Source organism: Podarcis pityusensis (genome assembly GCF_964106645.2).
Source record: "Podarcis pityusensis genome assembly, chromosome: 2".
In the NCBI taxonomy this organism is placed as follows: Eukaryota; Metazoa; Chordata; class Lepidosauria; order Squamata; family Lacertidae; genus Podarcis; species Podarcis pityusensis.
The window spans coordinates 33868076-33892432 of NC_138029.1; the positions used below are offsets into that span (position 1 = coordinate 33868076).

General features: G+C 45.1%; 2 protein-coding genes across 2 annotated transcripts in view; both read right to left on the reverse strand.

Moving 5' to 3' along the window:
- CD300LF (CD300 molecule like family member f) overlaps window positions 1-24357 on the reverse strand; it is a 104337-nt gene that overhangs the window by 39480 nt on the left and 40500 nt on the right. The window lies entirely within an intron of this gene.
- On the reverse strand, window positions 1538-9278 carry LOC308470627 (CMRF35-like molecule 6). Its single transcript, XM_080994103.1, has 5 exons — window positions 9121-9278; window positions 7447-7776; window positions 5276-5354; window positions 4484-4641; window positions 1538-3654 (listed from the first exon to the last, which is right to left on the reverse strand). The coding sequence occupies exons 1-4, from the start codon at window positions 9158-9160 to the stop codon at window positions 4485-4487; spliced, it is 606 nt and encodes a 201-aa protein (XP_080850229.1). The 5' UTR covers window positions 9161-9278; the 3' UTR covers window positions 1538-3654; window position 4484.

Here is a 24357-nt window from a genome sequence, read left to right on the forward strand (position 1 = left end):
TGTATTGAGGCAGCACCAGGCGTTGAAAGTTTGCACCCCATACAATTTTGCACCTGGGGCAGCCGCCCCTGTGGCCCTCCCATGCTACGCCACTGCTAAGGGGAATCATTGCACTGGTTTCTGCTAGTGCAACGATTTAGCTTAATACGAACCTAACCAATTTACCACAGTGCAAGCTTCTGTGGACTGCAGTTCACCTCACCAGATGCATGAACATAGACTCAGCTGGAAGTATATATGCATATGGGAACTGTAAACAGTGAGGTCAGAAGTAAATAAGATACAGAAAGTACATATATGATAATCACACAATTCACTGTTAGTTTTTAAGGTGCCACAAGACTCTTTATTATTCTTTCTCTCTCCCCCTCCCCTTTATATCTGTACTAACTTTCTTACCAAACTTCCTATCTCTCTTCTATTCTTTGCAGGGCATCTTCAGACATGCTGTTCATCCATTTGTTCATGCACAAAGCTTATCTGGTACAGTGGTACCTCGGGTTACAGATGCTTCAGGTTACAGACTCCTCTAACCCAGAAATAGTACCTCGGGTTAAGAACTTTGCTCAGCGGCAGTGGGAGGCCCCATTAGCTAAAGCGGTACCTCAGGTTAAGAACAGTTTCAGGTTAAGAACGGACCTCCGGAACGAATTAAGTTCTTAACCTGAGGTACCACTGTAGTTAGATGATGTTCAGTCTTAACTGACTATTCTTTCTGATTGATTTACAGGGTGGTTATTACACAACAATGAGTGTTCATCCTGAGTTTACGCACACCCTTCCCTTTAATCATTTGTTCATCCCACAATTTTCAGTGTCTAGAATTTACCCTTCAGTCCATGTTAACTTTGATTGCAAATCTATTATACCACCACTAGACGGCTCTGTATGCTTCTAACTACACAAGTTTAGTGCCGAGTGTGTGATTTCTGTTGACCAAGAAAGGGAAATCTGGATTTTTCAACCTTTGTGGCTATAAGAATATTCTCTTTCAGAAACATCTCTGAGCTCACCTGTCCTTTCATGTGCTACTGGAAGTTCTTAAATAGGCCTCCAGATGTTGATGGACTACAACTCCCATCATCCCTGACCAGTGGCCATGCTGGCTGGTGCTGATGGGAGTTGCAGTCCAACAACTTCTGGAGGTAACTAGCTTGGCTACTCTTGGCTTAGAGGTTATGCACACATAGCTAAAAATTTTTTTTAAGCAAACTTCAGCTTTTCATATATATTGGTTCTGTTGTGTCTGAATGTCCAAATGTGTTTTTTTCAAAATATTATTATTTCTTAAAGTATTAATAATACAATAAAAAACGTGCTCCCCACTCCAAGACCATTATTTATCATAATTATCCAACTTTCCAAAAATTCAACACTTCTTGAGATGGTTTGACCCATTTCTGTTTTAACAATACGAATTCCACAAATATTTTCCATATTTCCTCAACATAATTTCTCTTCCACATTCCCCTTCTTACTTTAATAGCACACATCACTTTATCATTAATTGCCACACTTGCCTGTACCATTCCTCCATTTCATATTCAGCTTGCCCCTTCCACTTCCTAGCTATGATAACTCTTGCCACTGTCAACAAATGTCCAGATGTTTCTGGCTGATGTGAGTTGCAAAGTTCAAGCTCCTTCAGCGAGAAGATTTCCCCAGTCTAAAGTGGTCTTGCCCGTCTATAGCTTTGAACCACTGATACCGCATGACATTGCAGGAATTGCACTTCTTTATTTTAGCCTCCCACACACCTCATGGCAAGTTCCCTTTTATGCATTTTCACTGCAAAAAACACCATTCCATAGAGATTTTTTTTTTTTAATGAGTAAGGCTTTAGTCACTGGGCAAATGCCAAGTTTTACTAATTTGCACCTCTTTCACAACTTTACGTCTCTCCCACCCTCCTCCCAATCATCCCAGAAGCAAACAAGGACCAGACATCTCTTTGCATGGTGCCCCATACGCATACAGGTATGGATCCTGTTCTGTATAGATGATAGTCCACAGATCTCTGGGCCAGTAGCTGAAGAAAGGAAAGCTGTCTGAGGACTTTTGGTGGAGTGTGTGTGTGTGTGTGTTTTAAATCCATACACATTTATTAAAGAAACCCATAACACATTTTTGGAAGGAACACCAGAAGGCAAAAGAGCTCCAGGATCAACCTTGAAATTGAAGAATACCTTTTGCAAATCAGTTGATGCTTTGATAGACTATAAAGGATTTAGTCTGGACAAAGAAGAATGGGCAAATAAATACTGTTAATGCAGCAGCAAATGGCCTTCCTGGCTGGTAATGCTAAAATGCATTGACAATGTTTCTATAAGGTAAAGGTAAAGGGACCCCTGACCATTAGGTCCAGTCGTGACCGACTCTGAGGTTGTGGCGCTCCGAAACGTTCGAAAACTGAAGGCTCAGTATGGAAGCCTCAAAACAGAAAACTCAATAGGGAAGCCACATTTCATGTTCGACTTCTGAGGCCCATTCGACAACTGAAGCACTTACTTCCAGGTTTACGGCGTTCAAAAACCAAAATGTTTGTCAACAGAGATGTTCGAAAACCGAGGTACCACTGTATAAAATCTTAAAAGAACATAGTAAAAGGTAAAGGGACCCCATACCATTTGGTCCAGTCGTGACAGACTCTGTTGTAAATTTGCAGGAGGTCCCTCTGCCTGAGCAGCAGCTCACCAAGGGGAGGGGGCAGGGAGGGGCAGCTGCCCCCCCATCAATAAAAAAATACATAGAATACTGAGGTTCTGCCTGCCCCCCCAAATAAATACTGGATACGCCCGTGTCACCAGGTGAGGGCGATTTGCAGGGCCTCAAGGAGCAGACACTGGGTCTGGGTGTATCAACGACGCAAATCCATCCTCTTCTGACTGGGCAGAAAGTGTTGGAAGCTGGGCTGTGAGACACCGGGGAAGAGTGTTAGGGCAGCCAAATGATCTGGCTTGACTCTCAGAACCAAGTAAGGAATGCCAGCTGAATGGCATCTGTGTGGCTTGCACAGCTTCCTTGAGCAAAAGGCAGGCTTGCCTAAAACAGGGACAGCTTAGAGCTGAGCTGGCCCTGTGGTCAATCAGCAGGTCAACCAAGCTATTCAATATTTTAGTATGCTTTCGCCCATGTTTGATGAAGGAGAATTACGATGAACTGAGGCTTTGCTTTCCTCTGGTATTATTCTGATTGCTTTGGTTTATTACTTGCCCCTCGTGCTAAGGTCCTAGAGAGGGTCTCAGTTTAAAACACAACCTTGAAAACAGTTAAAAACAAATTGTAAGAATTGGTTGGGTCCTTAAAAAATAGACACGTCAAGTATCAAAGGTATAAAGTATAAAAAGTACAAAAGTATAAAGAGGTGCAACCTCAGCCTTCAGTGGAAACTGTACAGTGAAGGCTCAAGACACAGCTGTGGGAAAAGGAGTTCAACAATGATGGGACTGTTGTAGAGAGTGTTCTCTCCTGCTCCACCACCGCACAAGTTTCTGACGGCTCTGAAACAACCAAGAGGTCACAGTTCCATAGTGCGTTTTAGGTCAAAGCCTTCTGCTTTGAGAAATGAGAAGAAAGCTTCCTCCTGCAGGTGGTCACTGAATTTCTGTGCATGGAACTGGAAGGATGGCGCTCATGCCTTGATCGACTCCTAGGCTAAGAAAGAGATGGTTCATCAGCTACAGAAAAGCAACAAGAAAAGATTCCACATTAAAGTAGCAGCACCTGAGCTGTGGTATTTTGTTGGGTTCTTCTTTCTTATCTTGGACTTTGTGTCATTGCTTATCCCAAGCAAAACCTCTTGTTCGTACAGAAAAATCAGGGGTTAAAGTTAGTTTGAAGGAGGAACAACGTAGAAGTTATTTGTGGGACTACTATCTGGTTTTGACTCTGGATAATTAGGTAGGTAATAATATCAGAATCAAGCAGAGCTTGGTGGTATAAAACCACCCAACGCTCCAGGCTGTACCATACATTTTTCAGGCAAAATGCAAAACATTTTACATGTGCTTTGTAAACCCATCACATCCGCACATGCTTGTCTAACACATGTGGTCACCTTTGGTGTGTTGTGCTAGTAATTTGCCAGGGATCTGCAATCAGCAACATTTCTCTGCAAACATCAGGAAAACATGGATTTGGGCTGTGCAATAATTTGTGAAAGAGGCCTTTGGAGTGTGAGTAACCTGACTTGATTTAGGATAAAAAAAACCCACATTGGCCAAGTACTGAGAAGAGGAATAGGAAAAAATAAATTTTGTTAACTGCAGCAGCAAAGGCCTTACTAATTTCTTAACAGGATCCTGGATTGTCTATACTTGGCATGTAAATTATCTCTTGGGTATCAGTGTTGGCTGGGCCAAAGTGTGCAACTACCAGGTAGGCCTCCCATTTTCTCACTTTCTCACAACATCCTTGGAAATCTGGAAATTAATGACACGGCTGAGTCATCAGTGAAAGAGTTGGTTACCCTTCAATGGGATACCTTAAAGCTCTTCTTCAGTCTCTGGAGCCTTGGGGTTGGAGCTTCCTCTGGTCTTTCTGTACCACACATGCACCCAAACCACAGCGGCCAACATAGCTAGGAAGACTGGGATTTTCCACATGACCAGGAGCAGGAAATCGGTGTTGCTAGGCTGGGTTCTAAAGAGAGATATGTTCCACTTTCTAATTCATTGCCATAATGACACATGCAAGCAGTATGAGAATGAAGTAAGCGTGCATTTATTTTATTTCTATCCTGCCTTGAGGCTTTTTTGTTGTCATAGAAAGGTAGATTAGAAACAACACAACAAGATGGAAGAAGTAAAATATTGAGATCACACATGGGTGAAGGGGAGTGAGGGGTATATGGGAACCTATAATATCATTTATAATATAATTTGTTAATTGCATTGTATTTACATATAGCAAAGGGAAGCCTAGAGCAATTGGATATATTTTAATTTAGGTAATCTATGTAATAGGCTTATGTTAGAAAATGAATATGGATTTTGAATTTGGTGTTTGTAATTTTTTTTGGTTTTGAAATAAAAATTTAATATTAAAAAAAAAAGAGATAGATGCTGGCAGATAAAAAAGAAAAGAAAAAGAAAGGTAGACTAGAAGCAGAATGAATGAATATACAGTAACATTTTTGCCATGGGTGGGAAAGATGGCCCCTGGCTCTTCACTACAATTAGACTTGGCATTCAGCTGGACTTGGCACCCAGCTGTTATAATAGGCTACATTATAGGTTCCTCCCTGGAACATACGGGGTGTAAAGGGTTATGGCACCTTTCAGGATCGACGGGAGATACAGCTGGCTCTTCTGTTGCTTGTTCCATGCTTCCAAAATGGGTCGAAGGAACAGAATCTGCAGGGGGAGGAAAAACATGCACAGTCAAATCCTAACCTGGGAAATTTATTCATCTTTTCAGATTTATTTTTTTAACAGGAGATTTTGGTGTGGGTTCAAATGGTCTGCAAGTTGATGCTACTCAGAGCCAGCCATGCAATACGAAATAAAAAGAAAACACTAAATGAAGAGGCAGCTGAATGCTAGACCTGTGCCCTGATCCATCAGAGCTTGTGGCAAACCTGCAAAAGTTGCATGTGTTTCATTTAAACATTCATATACTGCTTTCCTGGGGCTGGAGGAGACTCTTGAGAGTCCCATGGACTGCAAGAAGATCAAACCTATCCATGCTTAAGGAAATCAGTCCTGAGTGCTCACTGGGAGGACAGATCCTGAAGCTGAGGCTCCAATACTGTGGCCACCTCACGAGAAGAGAAGACTCCCTGGAAAAGACCATGATGTTGGGAAGGATGGCGGGCACAAGGAGAAGGGGATGACAGAGGGTGAGATGGTTGGACCGTGTTCTCAAAGCTACCAACATGAGTCTGACCAAACTGTGGGAGGCAGTGGAAGACAGGAGTGCCTGGTGTGCTCTGGTCCATGGGGTCACGAAGAGTTGGACATGACTAAATGACTAAACAACAACATACTGCTTTCCTATTATAAAATAGTATTCGAAGCAGTTTACAAATCCCAGTAATATTGAAAGCAGTTTACAAATCAATAAACCCTTTGCATTTAAAAGCTTACCAGCATTAAAATCAAGCCTTAGGGTGAAGCTCAAAGTAGAGCTTAAGGAGATTGATACACCAATGCAAGCATGTCTGCTTGACTGATGGGGTGACCCACCCTCTGCTGACCCCAGAGATGATGTGGAGGGGGTCATGGAGGAGGGTGGCATGGGTAGGGAAGGGAGGAAAGCCCTGTTGTAGTAGTGGGACTTGTTGTGCTGGCTCCCACTAGAACAGTTATTTAGCTGAATCCAGCCCTCAGATTATACAAAACCGGAAAGAGTAGTCGATAAAAACAATAAGCACCGGTCACCTATCAAATGTCTTCGAAAATAAAAAAGGCTTGGCCTAAGTGATCAAAGGGACGCGGGTAGCACTGTGGGTTAAACCACAGAGCCTAGGACTTGCCCATCAGAAGGTCAGCTGTTTGAATCCCCGCAACAGGGTGAGCTCCCGTTGCTCGGTCCCTGCTCCTGCCAACCTAGCAGTTCAAAAGCACATCAAAGTGCAAGTAGATAAATAGGTACCGCTCCGGTGGGAAGGTAAACGGTGTTTCCGTGTGCTGCTCTGGTTTGCCAGAAGCAGCTTAGTCATGCTGGCCACATGACCCGGAAGCTGTACGCCGGCTTCCTCAGCCAATAAAGCGAGATGAGCGCCGCAACCCCAGAGTCGGCCACGACTGGACCTAATAGTCAGGGGTCCCTTTACCTTTACTTAAGTGATCAAAACATTGACAGCAGCTGAACCTGCCTGCGTAAAATGATGGGCCAAAGCAAGTGAAATTGTTCGCCAAAAAGACTGCATGCTTCAACCAATATACACACCCCACATACTTGGTGGGATTGACTTTGCTTTTGCTAGTCAAGCCGATAGTCCTAGATGCCTATGGATTCTTCCAAGGTCTGCTACTCTCCCCACTTCTGAGATGTCACCACCAACCATTACCCACACACCTTCAAATCTAATCCTCAAGTGCCAGAAGCATGCTCTCTTTTAAAAAGAAAGGTGCCATTCTCAAGGTTCTGAGTGCAACCCGTATCAAACCATCACACAATTCCAGCTTTAGGAAGCTAGAGTCTGGAGTGGCCCAAGCCATTTTGCTGCCCGAGGTGAAGGACAAGATGGAGCATTCCACATTCTGTGCACAAAATCTGACCAGACTTGTAGCCCTGGTGACGGAACAGCGTCTTCCACTGCATCCCAGGGCACGAAGCTGGCACACATTTCTAGCCACTTCCCGCCCCTCAGAATCTGCAACCTGAGGCAGATGCCTCCCCCTGCCTCATGGAAGGAATGGCTCTGCTGGAGTGCATTAGCTTCTTTTGTAGGCGCAATGGCCCTCTCCCTATAAGAGTAAATGCAGCAGTGGGGAAGTGTACCTGTAATGATAACTTCCACTGGGTGCCAGATGTTATAGGCTCTCTCTACCCCACAGATATATGTCCCGGCATCTTCATTAGTGAGGTTTTCCATGGTCACGGTGAATTTATGGAATGTGTGGTTGTCTTTAATGGACATTCTGTCATTCATCCCCTCTGCCTCCATCCTAGTTGTACGGACGGTGTGGCTACTAGAACAGAGGGTCAAACCTTCTTCTTTGCACCAGTATTTGACAGATTTTTCATCCTCCTTTCCATATTTACACTGGACAGACAGTGAGCCACCAAGAGGTGCAGTGACTGTTTCAGGGCCATCCAGTGTCCAACAAACTGCAAAAAAGAGAAAGAGAAAGGAAATACTTTTCACTCAGAACAAATCATACGTTAAGCATATTCAGAGCTATTACACACAAAATCGTCTGTTCCAAAATGGATGGAGCCATATTGCTTGCCACAAAATCTGTTGCTTTAATGGTTATGCTTTAGGGGGAACAATCCTAAATATTGCTAAGGCTTCAGTTACATCCACCACACATTTATAACACTCTTCTCATGGAGAACCCTGGGAACTATAGTTTGCTAAGGGTGCTGGGAATTGTAGGTATGTGAGGTCAGCACCCTTAACAAACCACATTTCATGACATTCTCCATAACTCATCAAGTGGTATAAGAGTGGTGTGGATGTGACTGAACACAATAAGCTGGAGACTATGTTCTTTTATGATTTTATACAGTGGTACCTCGGTTTTCAAAGTCTCTGTTGACAAACGTTTTGGTTTTCAAACACCGTAAACCTGGAAGTAAGTGCTTCAGTTTTTGAAAGGACCTCAGATGTTGAACATGAAATGTGGCTTCCATATTGAGTTTTCTGTTTTGAGGCTTCCGTACTGAAATTTCAGTTTTCAAACATTCTGGAACTTGAACGGTCTTTCAGAATGGATTACGTTCGAACACCAAGGTACCACTGTATATTAAATTTATATACCTCCCTTCATCTGAGGACAACAGGGCAGTTTACAGCATAAAAACATGTTAACATGTTATGTGACAAACAAAGCAACCCACCCATGCGTCCACACAGTTTAAAAGGTCATAGATGGATTAATTAGCCAAAGGCCTAGGAGAGACTTTCTTCTGGTGGTTAAATATATGCAATGAGGGTGCCAGACAAGCCCCTAGGGACAGCATTCCACAAATGAGGAGCCACCACAGAAATGGCCCATTCTCATGCTCGAATTCCCATTCAGCCATGAAGCTCACGGGATGACCTTGGACCAGTCATTGCCTCTGAGCCTAGCCTACCTCATTTTGCCTCATAAGTTTGTTGTGATGATTAAATGGGGGGAGGGAGAACCATCTACACCACACTGAGCTCCTTGGAGAAAAAGGTGGGATATAAATGCATTAAACAAACGAACATTTAAATCCCCATACTAATCACTTTTCCCATTATGCAAGTATCTCTGATTGCTTCCTTCTGGGGTGGAAAGCTCAAGCGCAAGCATTTTATCCTTGCTCCGCAGATTTCTGCGCAAGCCTTGATTTCAAGATTTTTATCATTGACCAAAAGAATGAAGGGGGGGGGAGGAAAGATGGGGATTCCTGAGCCTGTACCTTCCCCAGCAGAATGCACCCAGTGGAAAGCCTGACTTATTCCACACCTCTAGTTCTCACCTTGGAAAAGAGTCCAAATCAGACCACGAAACAGTTCCATTGTCCTTGTCCTCTGTTCAGGTAAGTTATTTCGCAGGGGGGAAATTAGTTTTTCAGCTTCTGGGAGCTTGTTTTAATTGCATCTCTCAACGCCAATCCTGCTGCCTAGTCGTCTGTGGCATTTCTCTCCTGCCTTGTCAAAGAAGGTGGTTTTTCACTAAAGGGAGGAGAACTCACCAGGTCTTGCTCAATTTATGAAAATACATGATGATTAATCTCCTATGAAGGAGAGACGTGAGGCCCTGCAATGTCATAGTAAGAATGGAGAAGTACCCAGATTTTTAAAGTTCTCAGAGGGGTAGTAGCTATAACGATCTGCTGCAACAAACCCAATAAACCACTGTGAGCTTTTGTGGACCACGATCCACCTTATCAGATGCACGAAGTGTCATTCTGGGTTAATATCCTTTCTCAAGAACTTAGGACTAAGTGGACATCTTTCAAAAAGTCTTAATGGTCAAATCAAATCTATTATAGTTCATTGTCCTTTTTGTATTGTTGTTGATTGTCCTTTTCAGTATGTTTATTCTTTGGAGTACAGTGGTACCTCAGGTTAAGTATTTAATTTGTTCCAGAGGTCCGTACTTAACCTGAAACTGTTCTTAACCTGAAGCACCACTTTAGCTAATGGGGCCTCCTGCTGCTGCCGCGCCGCCAGAGCACGATTTCTGTTCTCATCCTGAAGCAAATTCTTAACCTGAAGCACTATTTCTGGGTTAGCGGAGTCTGTAACCTGAAGCGTATGTAACCTGAAGCATATGTAACCTGAGGTACCACTGTACTTTATATTTTCATATGGGACGCGGGTGGCGCTGTGGGTTAAACCACAGAGCCTAGGACTTGCCAATCAGAAGGTCAGCGGTTCGAATCCCCGCGACGGGGTGAGCTCCCGTTGCTCGGTCGCTGATCCTGCCAACCTAGCAGTTCGAAAGCATGTCAAAGTGCAAGTAGATAAATAGGTACCGCTCCGGTGGGAAGGTAAACGGCGTTTCTGTGCGCTGCTCTGGTTCGCCAGAAGCGGCTTAGTCATGCTGGCCACATGACCCAGAAGCTGTACGCCGGCTCCCTCGGCCTATAAAGTGAGATGAGTGCCACAACCCTAGAGTTGGCCATGACTGGACCTAATGGTCAGGATCCCTTTACCTTTTACCTTATATTTTCATATATGTGGGTCTTACAGATTATTGTGACTCCATCTAAGGCAGCTTCCCATGTTTCAGGATGCTTGCATTATCAATAGTAACTCTCAGCCAACAAGCTGTATCTGCAGGATGTCTTGATCTTGCTCATGCTACTTGCATGTACCACAGAACTTCACATTTGTTGAAGCTTGGAGGTCCACCAGCACATCTCCAGACTAAACAGAGCCAGCAACTGGACCATACCACAGAAGCCTAAAAAGGCTGGGTGGGCCAGCATCATCAGAAGGCAGCCCAGTTCGCTGCTGCAGAGTCAGGGACAAACTATGGTTCTCCCAGAATGCCTCCAACCCAAGTATCCCTCTAGCAAGTTGGATCATTGATACTGTGTGGGGCAGTGCTATTTTTCTCTAAAAAGAGATGCCAGAATTCACATGAACACCTCTTATAATGGCAATGGAACCCACCTGACAGATGCTGGAACTGAGTTCAGACAAGTTCCAGCTGAAAAAAAGCCCTGGTGTGGGAACTTCCCTATCCTTCAGGTGAGCAGGAGCAGCCTGAGGATTTTTGCAGGGGGGTGTCCAGTGCCCTGGTGAAGGGACACACTGTTGCTATCCTGACAGCCTAACATGGGAAGAGCTGGATCAAGCCAAAAGTCTTTCTAGTCCAGCATCCTTCTGTCTCCTGGCTGTAATTCTGCAGCCTGCATAGAAGCATTTCAGCTTTCACCCACCCAACTTGTCTAAGACTCTTGCCCAGAACCTCCCTTTTCTCTCTTGTTTCTACCAGATGCCTGTAGAAGGTATGCCAGCAAGACTTGAAGAAGAAGAAGAAGAGTTTGGATTTGATATCCCGCTTTATCACTACCCGAAGGAGTCTCAAAGCGGCTAACATTCTCCTTTCCCTTCCTCCCCACAACAAACACTCTGTGAGGTGAGTGGGGCTGAGAGACTTCAGAGAAGTGTGACTAGCCCAAGGTCACCCAGCAGCTGCATGTGGAGGAGCGGGGAAGCGAACCCGGTTCACCAGATTACGAGTCTATCGCTCTTAACCACTACACCACACTGGCTCTGAACACCACACTGAACACAACAGCACTCTTCTCATGATTCCCAGCCCACTGGTCTTCAGGGATATGCTGCCTGTGACAGTGGAGGTGGAACATAACCATCATGGCTAGCAGCCATTTGCTTAATCCTCTTTTAAGACACCCATTGGTGGCCATCGCTGCTTCTTCCTGGAGCAAATTGAATATTTTAACTATGCAGGGTGGGAAAAAAAATGCTTTCTTTTATTTGTCCTGTGTCTGCCACATTCAGATTCACCAAGTGACCCTGGGTTCGAGTAGTATATGAGAGGGAGAAAAATCTCTTCTCTATCTGCTTTCTTCACACCATGCATCATGTTATATACCTCTATAACAACCTCTTCACTTAAATTCAGTTCTCCACATTTCTGCAGCAAGTCACCATTTCTTTTTAAGGAAAACTTCGTGAAAACTCATCCTTTCAGTGCGAGTTTCTCCTAATAAACATTTTTGTATGCAATTTTAACTAACGAGCAGATGCTTTCAAACAATTTACCCTAATAGAATATATTTACTGTGCTCTTTTCACTAATATTTTCATTTTCCCCACACACTTTCCCTTAATATATGCGCTTCGGTAAACATTGTTTGATCAGAGAACTGCATTGCAACATTCACAGATGTGTGAATTTTGAAGGATGCCTGCGTATGGGAACTCATATTGTTTGGGGGAAGTGCAAATTTGATAGATTCGTCTTTAAATGTGAACTGAATTGAATTTATCCCAATTTCCTTAAAAAAGAGAGCAAAGCTAAACAACTTTGGGTGGCCCCCCCTCCCAACAAAAATCCTAGCTACGCCCATGTCTCCCATCAGCCCCAGTCAATGGGGCCCATGGTGTAGGATGATGGACATTGAAGTCCAGCAATATCCTGTGTGACTCAGATTAGTTGCCCCTGCCTTAATTTATAGCCTGAATATGATACCTGCTGATTCTCTGCTTTTTGGAATCATATTATACCCTCAAAACAGCTGTAAACTGACGTTCTCTTCATTGTTGAGCCCAGCTCAGTGTCACCAAAGGATGCATGTCTTAACCACCATGAATTGCAGTCTGGGGTTTTCAATTATTATTTTTTTCTTTTGGAGAAAAGGAATCTTTAGATGGGGGGGGGGGCAGCTCCTGCTTAAGCATCATGCTAATCACTGAAATGGCTGTTCATCTGGTGGAAATAAAATGCGTAAAACTATTTGGGTCAGTGCTCAGAATGTTGCTTGAAGGCGATGCAATTAGACTTCATGCAGAAATTTGGAAGGACGTTAAGGAAACATCTCCGAGCGCACGCACGCATGGACATGCATCCTTTGTGACACTACTTGATAGGAGCTCTCAAGTGCAATAAGAATTGCGGGAAGATAAAGGGATGGACAGCAGAGCAGAGTGTGTAATACAAGGAGCCACATTTTTAAAAATAAAGGAGAACTCGGCTCATGCAAATACGTTTCATGCCTGCTGAGAAGCACTATGGTTTTGAACCAAATTGCAATTTGCAAAGAAATAATGCAGGAAATATCATTAGGGGGTTCTGCTTAGCCCATTTGCCATTATTAGATTGGATATGGCAACAGTCAAGTGCATTTAAGCGCATTTATTTATTTAAGCGCATTTAAGAGTTGGATGTGTGCTGCAATCCCTCCCCTTGAGATCAATGGGGTTTAAAATCCTACTATTTGTTTCTAGAGCACCGGCTGCACAAATGCATAAGCACAAATGATAGTTCCCTGACCCAAGGAGGTTACAATCAGCAGTTTGGCACTCAAGCAAGAACAGAGAAGCAAGACAAATAAAGGATGGAGGTGAGCACCCATAATAAAATGCAATTTTATTTGCAGATGCCTTTGCAGGCAGAAAACCTTGAGGAACAGTTTATGAGGTTAAGAGCTTCTCAGCAGCATGTTGTATGATAACAGTTCATAACGAAGTTATTAGAATGCATTTGTCACTGCGCACAATTAACACACTTAATTATTCTCCAGGCACACCAAAGCGGCAAATTTGTTCCCTTTCTTTCCCATTGTTCTTCTATTTATAAAAGTACTTAACGTGCCTGTATCTACACCCAATGTATTATGCTAAATGCAGGATAATTTATTTTTTTAAAGTGTGTTCTCAAAGTATAAAATGCTACTGGGAAAACACCACCAGATCTCCATGATCCTGGCCTTCCCAACCCCTGTCACTTATACTTGGACGCGGGCCTGGCCAGGACGGTCTTCCTGTTATATACCTGCTGGGATTGACAAAGCATCTGACCCTCACCTGAATCTCACAGCTCTCCTGATAAGTCATTTGGTCTGCAGTCACAGTGTGGAAATAAAGGATGATATTGCCCACCAGATACCAGGCACTCTACTATTCAAATTAGGCCCCAGTGTTTTTTTTACAATCCCCTTCTCAATGAATTAATCAATTTTAATCTAACATGTAAATTCTCAAAACTTTCTTATTTGTTAATTCGAGCAACTACTGCTCTCGCTTCATTACAAACAGTATTTCTACCTGCAACACACTTCAGCAAACCTGCTCCTCTTCCTTTCACAGATATTTTGTTGCCATTTGCAACTCTAGCTGCCTCTGATGAGTTATCATTTAACTCTTTGGAGAGGAACTTAGCCTCACACGTCATGTGCATGGAAGTTGCCGAATCAATTAACCAACAAAAAGGTTACTGTTAAAAGCAGCAGTTTTCCTGTAACTTGATATTGCTGGATAGTTCTGATGAACTGCAAAAGCATTTTTAGTTTGCTTTCTGTTGCCACCCTGGAACTTTCCTTTATTAGTGCCACTTTGTTTTGTACAATTCCTTGCAAATGAAGCATTCCCTGCTGGTTACCTGCTTTCAGCAATTAGGGGCACTGTTTGGTAGTACCCGATTGGTTAGCTGTCAGATTCTAGAGCACCCTATTGGTAGCTCTTAGGTAATTCACAAAATACAGAGTCCATTCATAAAGAAGTAACTTAAATCTCCATTGGTACTTATTGGGTGCATATTTCAGTGGTTGAACATACAGGTTTATGGCCATGCTGTAGTGTAGTGCTTATGCAACTGTGAATAAAAGGTGGCTGGGCTCATCATCCGGGGTTTTCTTTTTTTGAAGGGGGGGGGGAGGTGACAAAACTGATTTCCAATAAGTGCACCCCCCCTTTATTACCATAACAAGTCCTTGAGTCTGTACTCTGAATAGTGACACCAGGGACCTAGAAGGTGCAGGGCTTGTCAGTCCAACCCCTGCACAGTCTCATCAGGGCTGACCTTAAGGCAACTGGAGCAATTGGGCCAAATTGGGCCCTGCGGTCCGCTCCTAAGGGGGCCCCTGCACCAGGGCAATCTAGATGGATTTTATTTATATCTATAAGATTTTGCAGACTTTGGCTGTGAACTGGGGCCCTACAAGAAAAAAAATTCAAGTTGGGCCCCACTGCTTCAAATTGGGCCCCGCTGGCTAGCCCTGAGTCTCATAGTTCCTGGGCCTGAGTTGCCCTGCCCTTGCATGAAGTCTTGGGCTTGCAATTTGGGAGAGGGGAGACTGCGGCACTGGGGAGCGGGCAGGCTGGCAAGGGCCCCTAGATTTAGAGGCCCTAGGCTTCAGCCTACTTAGCCTATACATAAATCCAGCACTGCTCCCACCCCAAGTAAAACAACCCTCACCCTCATTAAACACCAAACCAAAACCATTAGAAACAGTTTACAAACAGTTTAAAAGACTCCCAGCCACTAGTCTCAGGGAGCAGTGAGAGGGACACTCTAGGAGGCTGAGGCAGGCAAGGGCTCGCAGCCCAGATGGGGCTCATTTGCTTGGGGAGAAGGTGTGAGATTCCTCAGCTGGAGTGGTCTCAGGACAGGTGAGGGTCGTGTGCCTCATCAAGTCCAGATGCTGCAATCAACAAGCATAAAAGGGAAGCAGAGCTGAGGTGCTATGTCTGCTCAGTTGCCCATTTTGATAGACTTTGGGTTAGATGCTCCAGGGTCTCTGCAGGACTGTGCTTTGGGTTTGATTCTAGTCTGTGTTTCCTGTCTGATGGACTTTGGACTAGACATGCTGTATGCACCAGCAGGACTCACCACCAGGTAGGGCAATTAGCTTTTTTTGCTGCTGCTTCACATTGTTGACTCATGTTTATGGTCTGTGGTCTATTAAGCTTGTGGTCTATTAAGACCCCTAGATCCTTTTTACTTGTACTATGGGCAAGCCAAGTGTTGTCCCCCCACATCTTATATTTGTGCAGCTAGATATTCCTATCTAAGTGTAGGAACCATGCTTTTGTCCCTATTGAAGTACCGTACATTTTGTTAGTTTGGGCCCAGTTCTCCAATCTGTTAAGGTCTTCTTGAATTCCGATTCTGTCCTCTGTGGTATTAGCTGCTCCTCCCGGTTTGCCATCTTCAAATTAGATGAGCATCTCCTCAATTTCTTCATCATCATCATCATCATCATCATCATCATCATTTTATTTGTATGCCGTCTTTCCATAGTTAAAACAATGCTCAAGACGGCTTATAACATGGCAAGATTTACATAATTACCAACATAACAAAAGTCATAAGCAATAGGTAAAGGTAAAGGGACCCCTGACCATTAGGTCCAGTCGTGGACCATTCTGGGGTTGCGGCGCTCATCTTGCTTTATTGGCCGAGGGAGCCGGCGTACATCTTCTGGGTCATGTGGCCAGCATGACTAATCTGCTTCTGGCAAACCAGAGCAGTGCATGGAAATGCTGTTTACCTTCCCACCGGAGCAGTACCTATTTATCTACTTACACTTTGACGTGCTTTCGAACTGCTAGGTGGGCAGGAGCAGGGACCGAAAAACGGGAGCTCACCCTGTTGTGGGGATTCAAACCACCGACCTTCTGATTGGCAAGCCCTAGGCTCCGTGGTTTAACCCACAGCGCCACCCGCGTCCCAAGCAATAAATAAAACACATCAAAAAGTACACAACCAAATGGAAAACAATTTCCACATAAATCAAAAAATCTAAAGAATGCAGCATTATTAGCAATCACAATTTAAAATGACATAGATAAAAAATAAAAGCAATTTAAAAAACAAAAACGGAGCCCTCTCTGCCCAGCAGCAGTCCTTCATGGAGCCTGTCAGGCCCTGCCCCAAGCCAGGTGGAGAGAAGCAGGGCAGGGCCCTTCAGGCTCCCAGCAGGTCAGACCTTCATCAAAGTCATTTATAAAGATATTGAACAACAATGGGCCACGGACAGATTCTTACAGCTCTCTGCTTGGACCAAGCCACCACTGGCTTAAGTTACCTCTCAGGGTCGAGGGATGATAAAACAGGATGACCTACCCTGAGCTCCCTGCAAGACGTGTGGGCTATAAATGTGATTAAAGTTTGTGGCAGAATCCGAGACCAGGGAGAAGAGTCGGTGAAAGAAGACTGGAAGAAATTTAAAGACTATTTACAGAAATATTGTAAAATTAAGGAATCTTAGAAGGATGTTGGATAGAAACTAAGAGGTTTTTAGCTGTAATGCTTTAAGAGATATGAAAAAAGGTTTACAATTGGGTAAAAGTTTAATGGTAAGGATTTGCTGAACTAACAAACTGAATTGGAATACAAAAAAGGGAGGTATGAGGAGGTCTGGGGAAATAAGTGTAGGGAAGATAGGTTTGGAAAATTAATGTCTTTTTAACTGCTTTATTTTGTATGTTTCTTTTTTATTTTTTACTTTGTTATATTTTAAAAACTTTACTCTTTTTTCTGTATTTTGTATTTTTTGTATTTTTTGAAACTTTAATAAATATCATTTAAAAAAAATGTGATTAAAGTTTGATGGCTGTCAGAAAATGCTGGTGGGATGAGGTGTGCGGCACAAGATTTTATTAACTTGGGTCAATTCAAGCTGCCTCATATATCTGTATTTATGGAAAAGGTGATCTAAATCAGAGGGTCAGTTTAAAAAAACAAAACAAAACCTTTGCCAGACTATGTTAAAAAGGAGCATGTTCACTTCACGGTCTTCAGATCATGTTGAACAATATGGTCATAAACTCACTTGCAACTAAGTCCACCCACAACAGGCTATCCTAGGCCTGGCTGTTGAACTTGCTGGTTTAGCTTTAAACCGCAGAAATACAGGCAGACTTGTATGCTGGAGCCCTGGTTGGTCCAAAATGGCATATCCCAGCTTTGGGAGGGAGCCAGAAGGGCTTGAGCATCTTGTCAGAGGCTTGGGGCCTACTTTCCAAAGCTTGGGTAGCTTCTTCTTGGCTTAGGGAGGGAAGCACGAAGATTCATGTGTGAGGAGCTGGTATTTTAACTCCCCTGGCCTCAAACGTCTAAGGAATTTAAAGGTGATAACCAGCACTTTGAACTGCGCCCCCAAAGAACTGGGGAGCCAGCACAGCTAATGTAATACTGCTGTTGTATGGACAAAAGACCAGGCTTCCATTAGCAGTGTTGTTTTGCCCCAGTGTTTATGAACGTTTCTCAAAGGCAGTCTCCTGGAAAGTCTGTTGTAATTAATCTAATTTCGAAGTGCCTAGAGCATGCATAAAGATGGCAAGATCAGTCGTATCCAGAAATGGCTGCAGCTGACCCACAAGATAAAGAATTGTATAAAATGATTTGTATTTTTTTTCCTGTGAAAACTCTAAATATTCCCTGCTATTCTTGTTAATGGCCTTTTTCTTAGGCCTATTAGCGGTTTTGTAACTCTCTTGGAGATTTTTAAACATAGGTTGTATGTCTCATACTTGTTAGAGACTTCTTTTTTAAAAATAAAGATTTTTCCATATGAAAACCTCAGGGTTGTTGTGAGGATAAAATGAGGAGAAAGAGAAGCACGTGAGCCACGTTGAGCTCCTTAGCAGAAAGGTGGTATACAAATGCAATACAGTGGTACCTCGGGTTAAGAACTTAATTTGTTCCGGAGGTCCGTTCTTAACTTGAAACCATTCTTAACCTGAGGTACCACTTTAGCTAATGGGGCCTCCTCCTGCTGCTGTGCAATTTCTGTTCTCATCCTGAAGTAAAGTTCTTAACCCAAGGTACTTCTTCCAGGTTAGCGGAGTCTGTAACCTGAAGCATTTGAAACCCGAGGTACCACTGTATGTCTTTATTTATTTATTTAACTATACAGTGGTACCTCAGGTTAAGAACTTAATTCATTCTGGAGGTCTGTTCTTAACCTGAAACTGTTCTTAACCTGAAGCACCACTTTAGCTAATGGGGCCTCCTGCTGCTGCCACGCCACCGCTGCACGATTTCTGTTCTCATCCTGAAGCAAAGTTCTTAACCCGAGGTAATATTTCTGGGTTAGCAGAGTCTGTAACCTGAAGCGTATGTAACCCAAGGTACCACTGTAAATCAATCACAAAATCATAGAATGCTGGAGCTGGAAAGGATCCTGAGGATCATCTAGTTCAACCCCCTGCGATGCAGGAATATGCAGCTGTCCCATACAGGGATCGAACCTGCAACCTTGGCCTTATCAGCACCACGCTCTAACCAACTGAGCTATGGCACAGAAGAATGAGTTATACAGGTTTTTCTTCAGGGCGTTGGACTAGATCAGGGGTCAGCAAACTTACCGCGCCTCGGGCCGGTGTCTCCAGCACCGATCGCGTGGCGGGCCGGAGGAGTGCATGCCCATACACGTGCGCACACGCTATTTCTGGCGCACTTCCGGGTCGGAGGAGCACCAGAAATAGCTTGTGAGCATGTGCACGGGCCTTCTCCGACCCGGGTGTGCACAGGAAATAACGCATGCGCACAAGCTATTTCCGGTGCTCCTCCGACCTGGAAGTGGGCAGCCGTGCAGCGCAGTGTCGGAGCCAGCCGTGACAAAGTGGCGAAGTTTAGCATAAAATTATGACACAGAGAGCCAGGAATATTTTCATGATGGTAGGAGCAGCTCCCTTTCCTCCCTCTCCTCCTGCAGCCTTTTTTATTATCCTTTGTCTCTCTCCAGCCGCATGGCTGTTTGCCAGTGTCTCACGTTACCTCATCCGGTCAATGCCTTTATTGCCCCCAACACCTTATAGGGTCAATCACTGCCCAGAGGAAACACAGCTCCAATACATTCCATTACATTGTAAAGCTCAGAGTGCTGGTCAGCCGAGGTCAGGGGGCACCCTGCAATATTACAAGCCTTTACCGTGGCTTTATGCCTCCCACAGCGCAGCACCGGTAAAAGCAGGCAGCGGCAGCGGGGGGTCGCCATGGGCCAGATAAACGAGTCCCTCAGGCCTTATCTGGCCCGTGGTCTTAGTTTGGGGACCCCTGGACTACATGATCACCCCTTTCAAACTCTACAATTTTACGATTCTCCTTGTACCAAATGAACCTCCTGAATGCAGCCCAAACTCAGGACAGAGAAAATCCAATTCCCCCAGTCGCTCACCCACTGTGCTTTCACACTTCTGGAAGACAAACCTCTTTAGTAGCTAGAAACAAGATCGCACAGTTGCTGTTGGTGACAAATGAGATTATTGGCACTCCAAAGCATCCCGCTAAGGGTTGCTTATACTCAGCCCCCAGCACTTTTTCTGCTGCTGCTCAAGAAAACTGACCTGATTTCACCGATTGCACAATAGCAGCAAGAATGAGTGAGTGAAATGTTGTTGCCCTTTCCTCCTCTGGGGGTTCCTTCTGTCCGGCAAACATCCTCCATGCTGCCTACCAGTACTCTAAGTCAAGGCTGCGGGATCCGTGGCTCTTATGGATGCAATGGCTGCAGATGATGGTTGCTGGAGTCCCGAATCATATGGAGGACCACAGGGTTCTTCTCAGCCCTGCTGACCATAGCTCAGAGGGAGAGCTGCTGTTTTGCATGCAGAAGGTCCCAGGTTCAGTTCCCAGCATCTCCAGGTAGGGCTGGGAGAGATTGTGTGAAACTCTAGGCAGCTCTCTGCCAGTCTTGGTACATAGACAAGGCCTCTCCTCCTCCCAGAGGGGAGGGGTTGTGAGCGGGAACAGCTTATCGCTGGGGCAGGGAGGCGTGTTCGGCTCCCTGGTCCTGATTGCTTCTGCTGCCACAGCCAAGCCTTCCAACCGTCCAATAGGGCTGGCTGGTGGGTGGGGCTAGCCGCATTTAAACAGCCGCGGCAGCGCTCTGCTCCCAGTCTGTTCTCATGGGGGAGAGCTTCCAGTTGTATAGTGGTACCTCGGGTTAAGTACTTAATTCGTTCCGGAGGTCCGTTCTTAACCTGAAACTGTTCTTAACCTGAAGCACCACTTTAGCTAATGGGGCCTCCCACTGCTGCTGTGCTGCCGCTGCACGATTTCTGTTCTCATCCTGAAGCAAAGTTCTTAACCCGAGGTAATATTTTTGGGTTAGCAGAGTATGTAACCTGAAGCATATGTAGCCTGAAGCGTATGTAACCCAAGGTACCACTGTATTTGCATCAACAAGCTCCTCCCATTGGTTGTTAACCCTGAGATGACTCCCAGCTGTGCGGGGTGGAGTCTGGTATTTCTGTTTCATCCAGTGCCTAAGCCAATACTACTCACAGGCTGTAACCAATAAAAGTTGTGGCCTAATTTTGCCCATTAACCTAAAATAATGTATCTTTGTGTCGTCTTATACTCCTATGCAGGTGGCGGGTCCTCTACTCACAATTCTCTGAGCTAGGTTGTCAGGGGTTCAGGAGCAGAGGCACAGGAAAGGGAGGAAATAGAGAGCGAGGGGGAGGAGTCCGAAGGTAATGTTAGCGATGACAGCGGTCCGAGGTCTCTGAGTCTTTCCAGCGAATCGGAAGATTCACAGAAAGGGGCTCCCATGGTCAGAGCAAGGGGGGTGCCGAGGGGGACACCCCAGGAAGAAGGGGCCAGAGGGGACTCAGAGAGAAGCAGTTGGAAATCAGGACCAGCGTCCACACCAGAGTGCAGTAGGGGGGAGGAGTCCCAGGCATCGGGATCAGGCGGCGCACTGCCAGTGGGACATGAGTCAGGATTGGCCACGCCTCCATCGGGGAGCGAGGAAACGGTCGAGAGGAAGGTTGAAGGCTGGGCGCGCGTGCCAAGTTCAAATGTACAGGAGGGCGGTGCAGTTGGCAGCCCGGATAGGGAGCCAGGTCCCAAAGCCCGCCGAAAAGACGGGGAGGAGTCAGGGGGGTCAACGTCAGCGTCAGAAGAATCCAGGAAGGAAGGGACCCCGGGGGGTAGCAGGACCCAGAGGAGAAAGGAGAGACGGAAGAGGTGGAGTAAGGCTAGAATCTTAAACTGGTGTACAGGGGGCGGAGACTCAGATGGAGCTTCGCCGATCTAACCATGAGACGTAGAGTTGCACGCAGCAGCTTGAGAATGGAAACTGTAACTCAATAAAGACTTTTGTTTAATGATCGCTGGCTAGCGTGATCCTCTGTGAGCTAGGATCTGGAAGCAGCTCTGACATAGGTAGACCACAAGTCTGAGTCAGCAGGGAAGCAGCTTCCTATATTCCTAAAGAACAAACGGGGGGGGGGGGGGCACTTCAGAAGCAGCTTACTAGATCCAGTAGGTGTGCACTGTTTGAGGCATCCCGATGCAGACTTTGAGAAGCTCTAGCTGCAGATGGAACTCAGCTTGGCTTTTGCATCTTCTGTCTCGAAGGTGCTGATTGCTCAGACAGTTTGCAGCACTACTTGCATATTTACACAAAAGTAGTGAGTCCCCCCCCCCCCCTTTCAGAATTGAATCCCTGCTCTTAAACCATCAGAGAGATGGCTTTGTTTGGATAGCACCAACTATTGAAGCCACTGCCGTTGACGTGCCTTTAGCAGAAGCCTGTTGCAGGAGTGCCAGCTTGGCCCCACAGCCATGGGTGTCCAGGGCTGTGGGTGCCATGCAGCTCTGGCACTGAAATTTGTGGGTGCCCGGACACTTCATGGGGAATTTTGTGGGTGCTTAGGAACCCAGGGCCCCAGGGAGTTGGCCCCTAGGGCAGTGTGAAAAGCTTCACTTGCTGGTTTTTGCAGATCAGGTTTGCTGTCAAAGGCCCTGGATAGCTCCCACCTATTCCCATTCAGTAGGCAGTCCTAGAAAAGCCATTTTGCCAGTAACATAGCAGGTTGCTGTTGTTGCATTACACCTTAATGTACAGGGAGATTCTCAGGATCTGGAACCAGAAGGCTAGTGAATGAGTTCATAGGTCCTATTCTTCTCTCATGCCAAGGAACCAAACAGAAACTAATCAGCCATATCAAGCAGGAGCCATAAGAAACAGCTGGAATTCATGCTGCCTTTTAGCTTGACTGTGTCTAGGGCTCTTCCACAAAACCTGTTTACAGTGGTACCTCAGGTTACATACGCTTCAGGTTACATATGCTTCAGGTTACAGACTCCGCTAACCCAGAAATAGTGCTTCAGGTTAAGAACTTTGCTTCAGGATGAGAACAGAAATCGTGCTCCGGTGGTGGAGCGGCAGCAGGAGGCTCCATCAGCTAAAGTGGTGCTTCAGGTTAAGAACAGACCTCCGTAGCAAATTAAGTACTTAACCTGAGGTACCACTGTATTGGGAATTCATCCTGATTTGCTTGCACAAAACTTACATTTGGGTTGGTGCCTGCCCAGTCTTTACTGAGTATTTGTTCTGATTTGTTTGCGGGGACTTGCCATGACAATGAGCGTACAGTGTTTATACATCTTCCTGTTAATAATTCGTTCAGCCCAGTTTCCATTGCATCTCCTTGTTGCTTTGCAACCACAAAAAGGAAATGCCATGGGGGGGCTGGGGGGGGTTAAAGCAGGTTTGCTGCACCAGGGCAACAGAGCACTTAAAGCCAATTTTATTGATTGAGCAAACCTAAATTTCCCTCTATGCTCTCAAATTCCTTGTACAAAGTACTGACAGTTCAGATTCCAGGCTAGCTTTTAAAGTCTATGTATGGCCATAGTGAACTTCTGCCACATGGCTGACCTCTAGTGGTCATTTCGGAAATCGGCTTCCCTTATTACTGACTGCTCTGATGGTAAAGGTAAAGGTAAAGGTAAAGGGACCCCTACCATTAGGTCCAGTCGTGGCCGACTCTGGGGTTGCGGCGCTCATCTTGCTTTATTGGTTGAGGGAGCCGGCATACAGCTTCCGGGTCATGTGGCCAGCATGACTAAGCCGCTTCTGACGAACCAGAGCAGTGCACAGAAACGCCATTTACCTTCCCACCGGAGCGGTACCTATTTATCTACTTGCACTTGACATGCTTTCGAACTGCTAGGTGGGCAGGAGCAGGGACTGAGCAACGGGAGCTCACCCCATTACAGGGATTCGAACCACCGACCTTCTGATTGGCAAGGCCTAGGCTCTGTGGTTTAACCCACAGCGCCACCCGCATCCCGCTCTGATGGTACACAGAGACCTAATAAGCAGAGTGCTTTGAGTTTGACCTGCTGTTTTGTGGGCAATAGCAACCTGTCTCTATCCTGAGCTTCCCAGTTCTAGCTAATTCAAAGCACGCCTTGTTCTGCCACCACAACTCTTGTAAAACAGAATTGGTATTGTCTATTAATTGCCCTTTATTGTTTTCAGATGCCGAGTTGTCCAATATAAGCTGATAAATAGTTAAATGCTTTTGCGTATATATTTGTTGACCAATGAAAACAATGGTAGGCACAGTAAGCATTGCTTGTTCATCCATACTCGAAGGAAAGGCATTGCGCTGGGAAGGGATGCTTCTTGTCATTGATTTCAGCTGTGTAGCATTTATTTAGCTCACTGGATTACTTCATAAGGACCTTGGCGCCAGTGAGAAATCTCAGGTGATGGAGAGACTAGAGACCCAGGAACAGCTTGTGTCCAATGGGTCTCCAACAGAGATTGTATCTGTTGCATTTTCCTATTAGTCAAAGGTTGCCTAAATTTAACAAGATTGTTGCATTTCAGCTAGCTCCTCAGATGGTGCAGATACACAACGTTTCATTACTTTCAAAGCAGTTGCGCTGACATGATACAAACTAATTACTTGTTTTATTGCCAAGCCCTGTTTGCTTATTCTGTGCTTCCCAAATGGAATTACAGCCTCGTAATAATGACATGTGC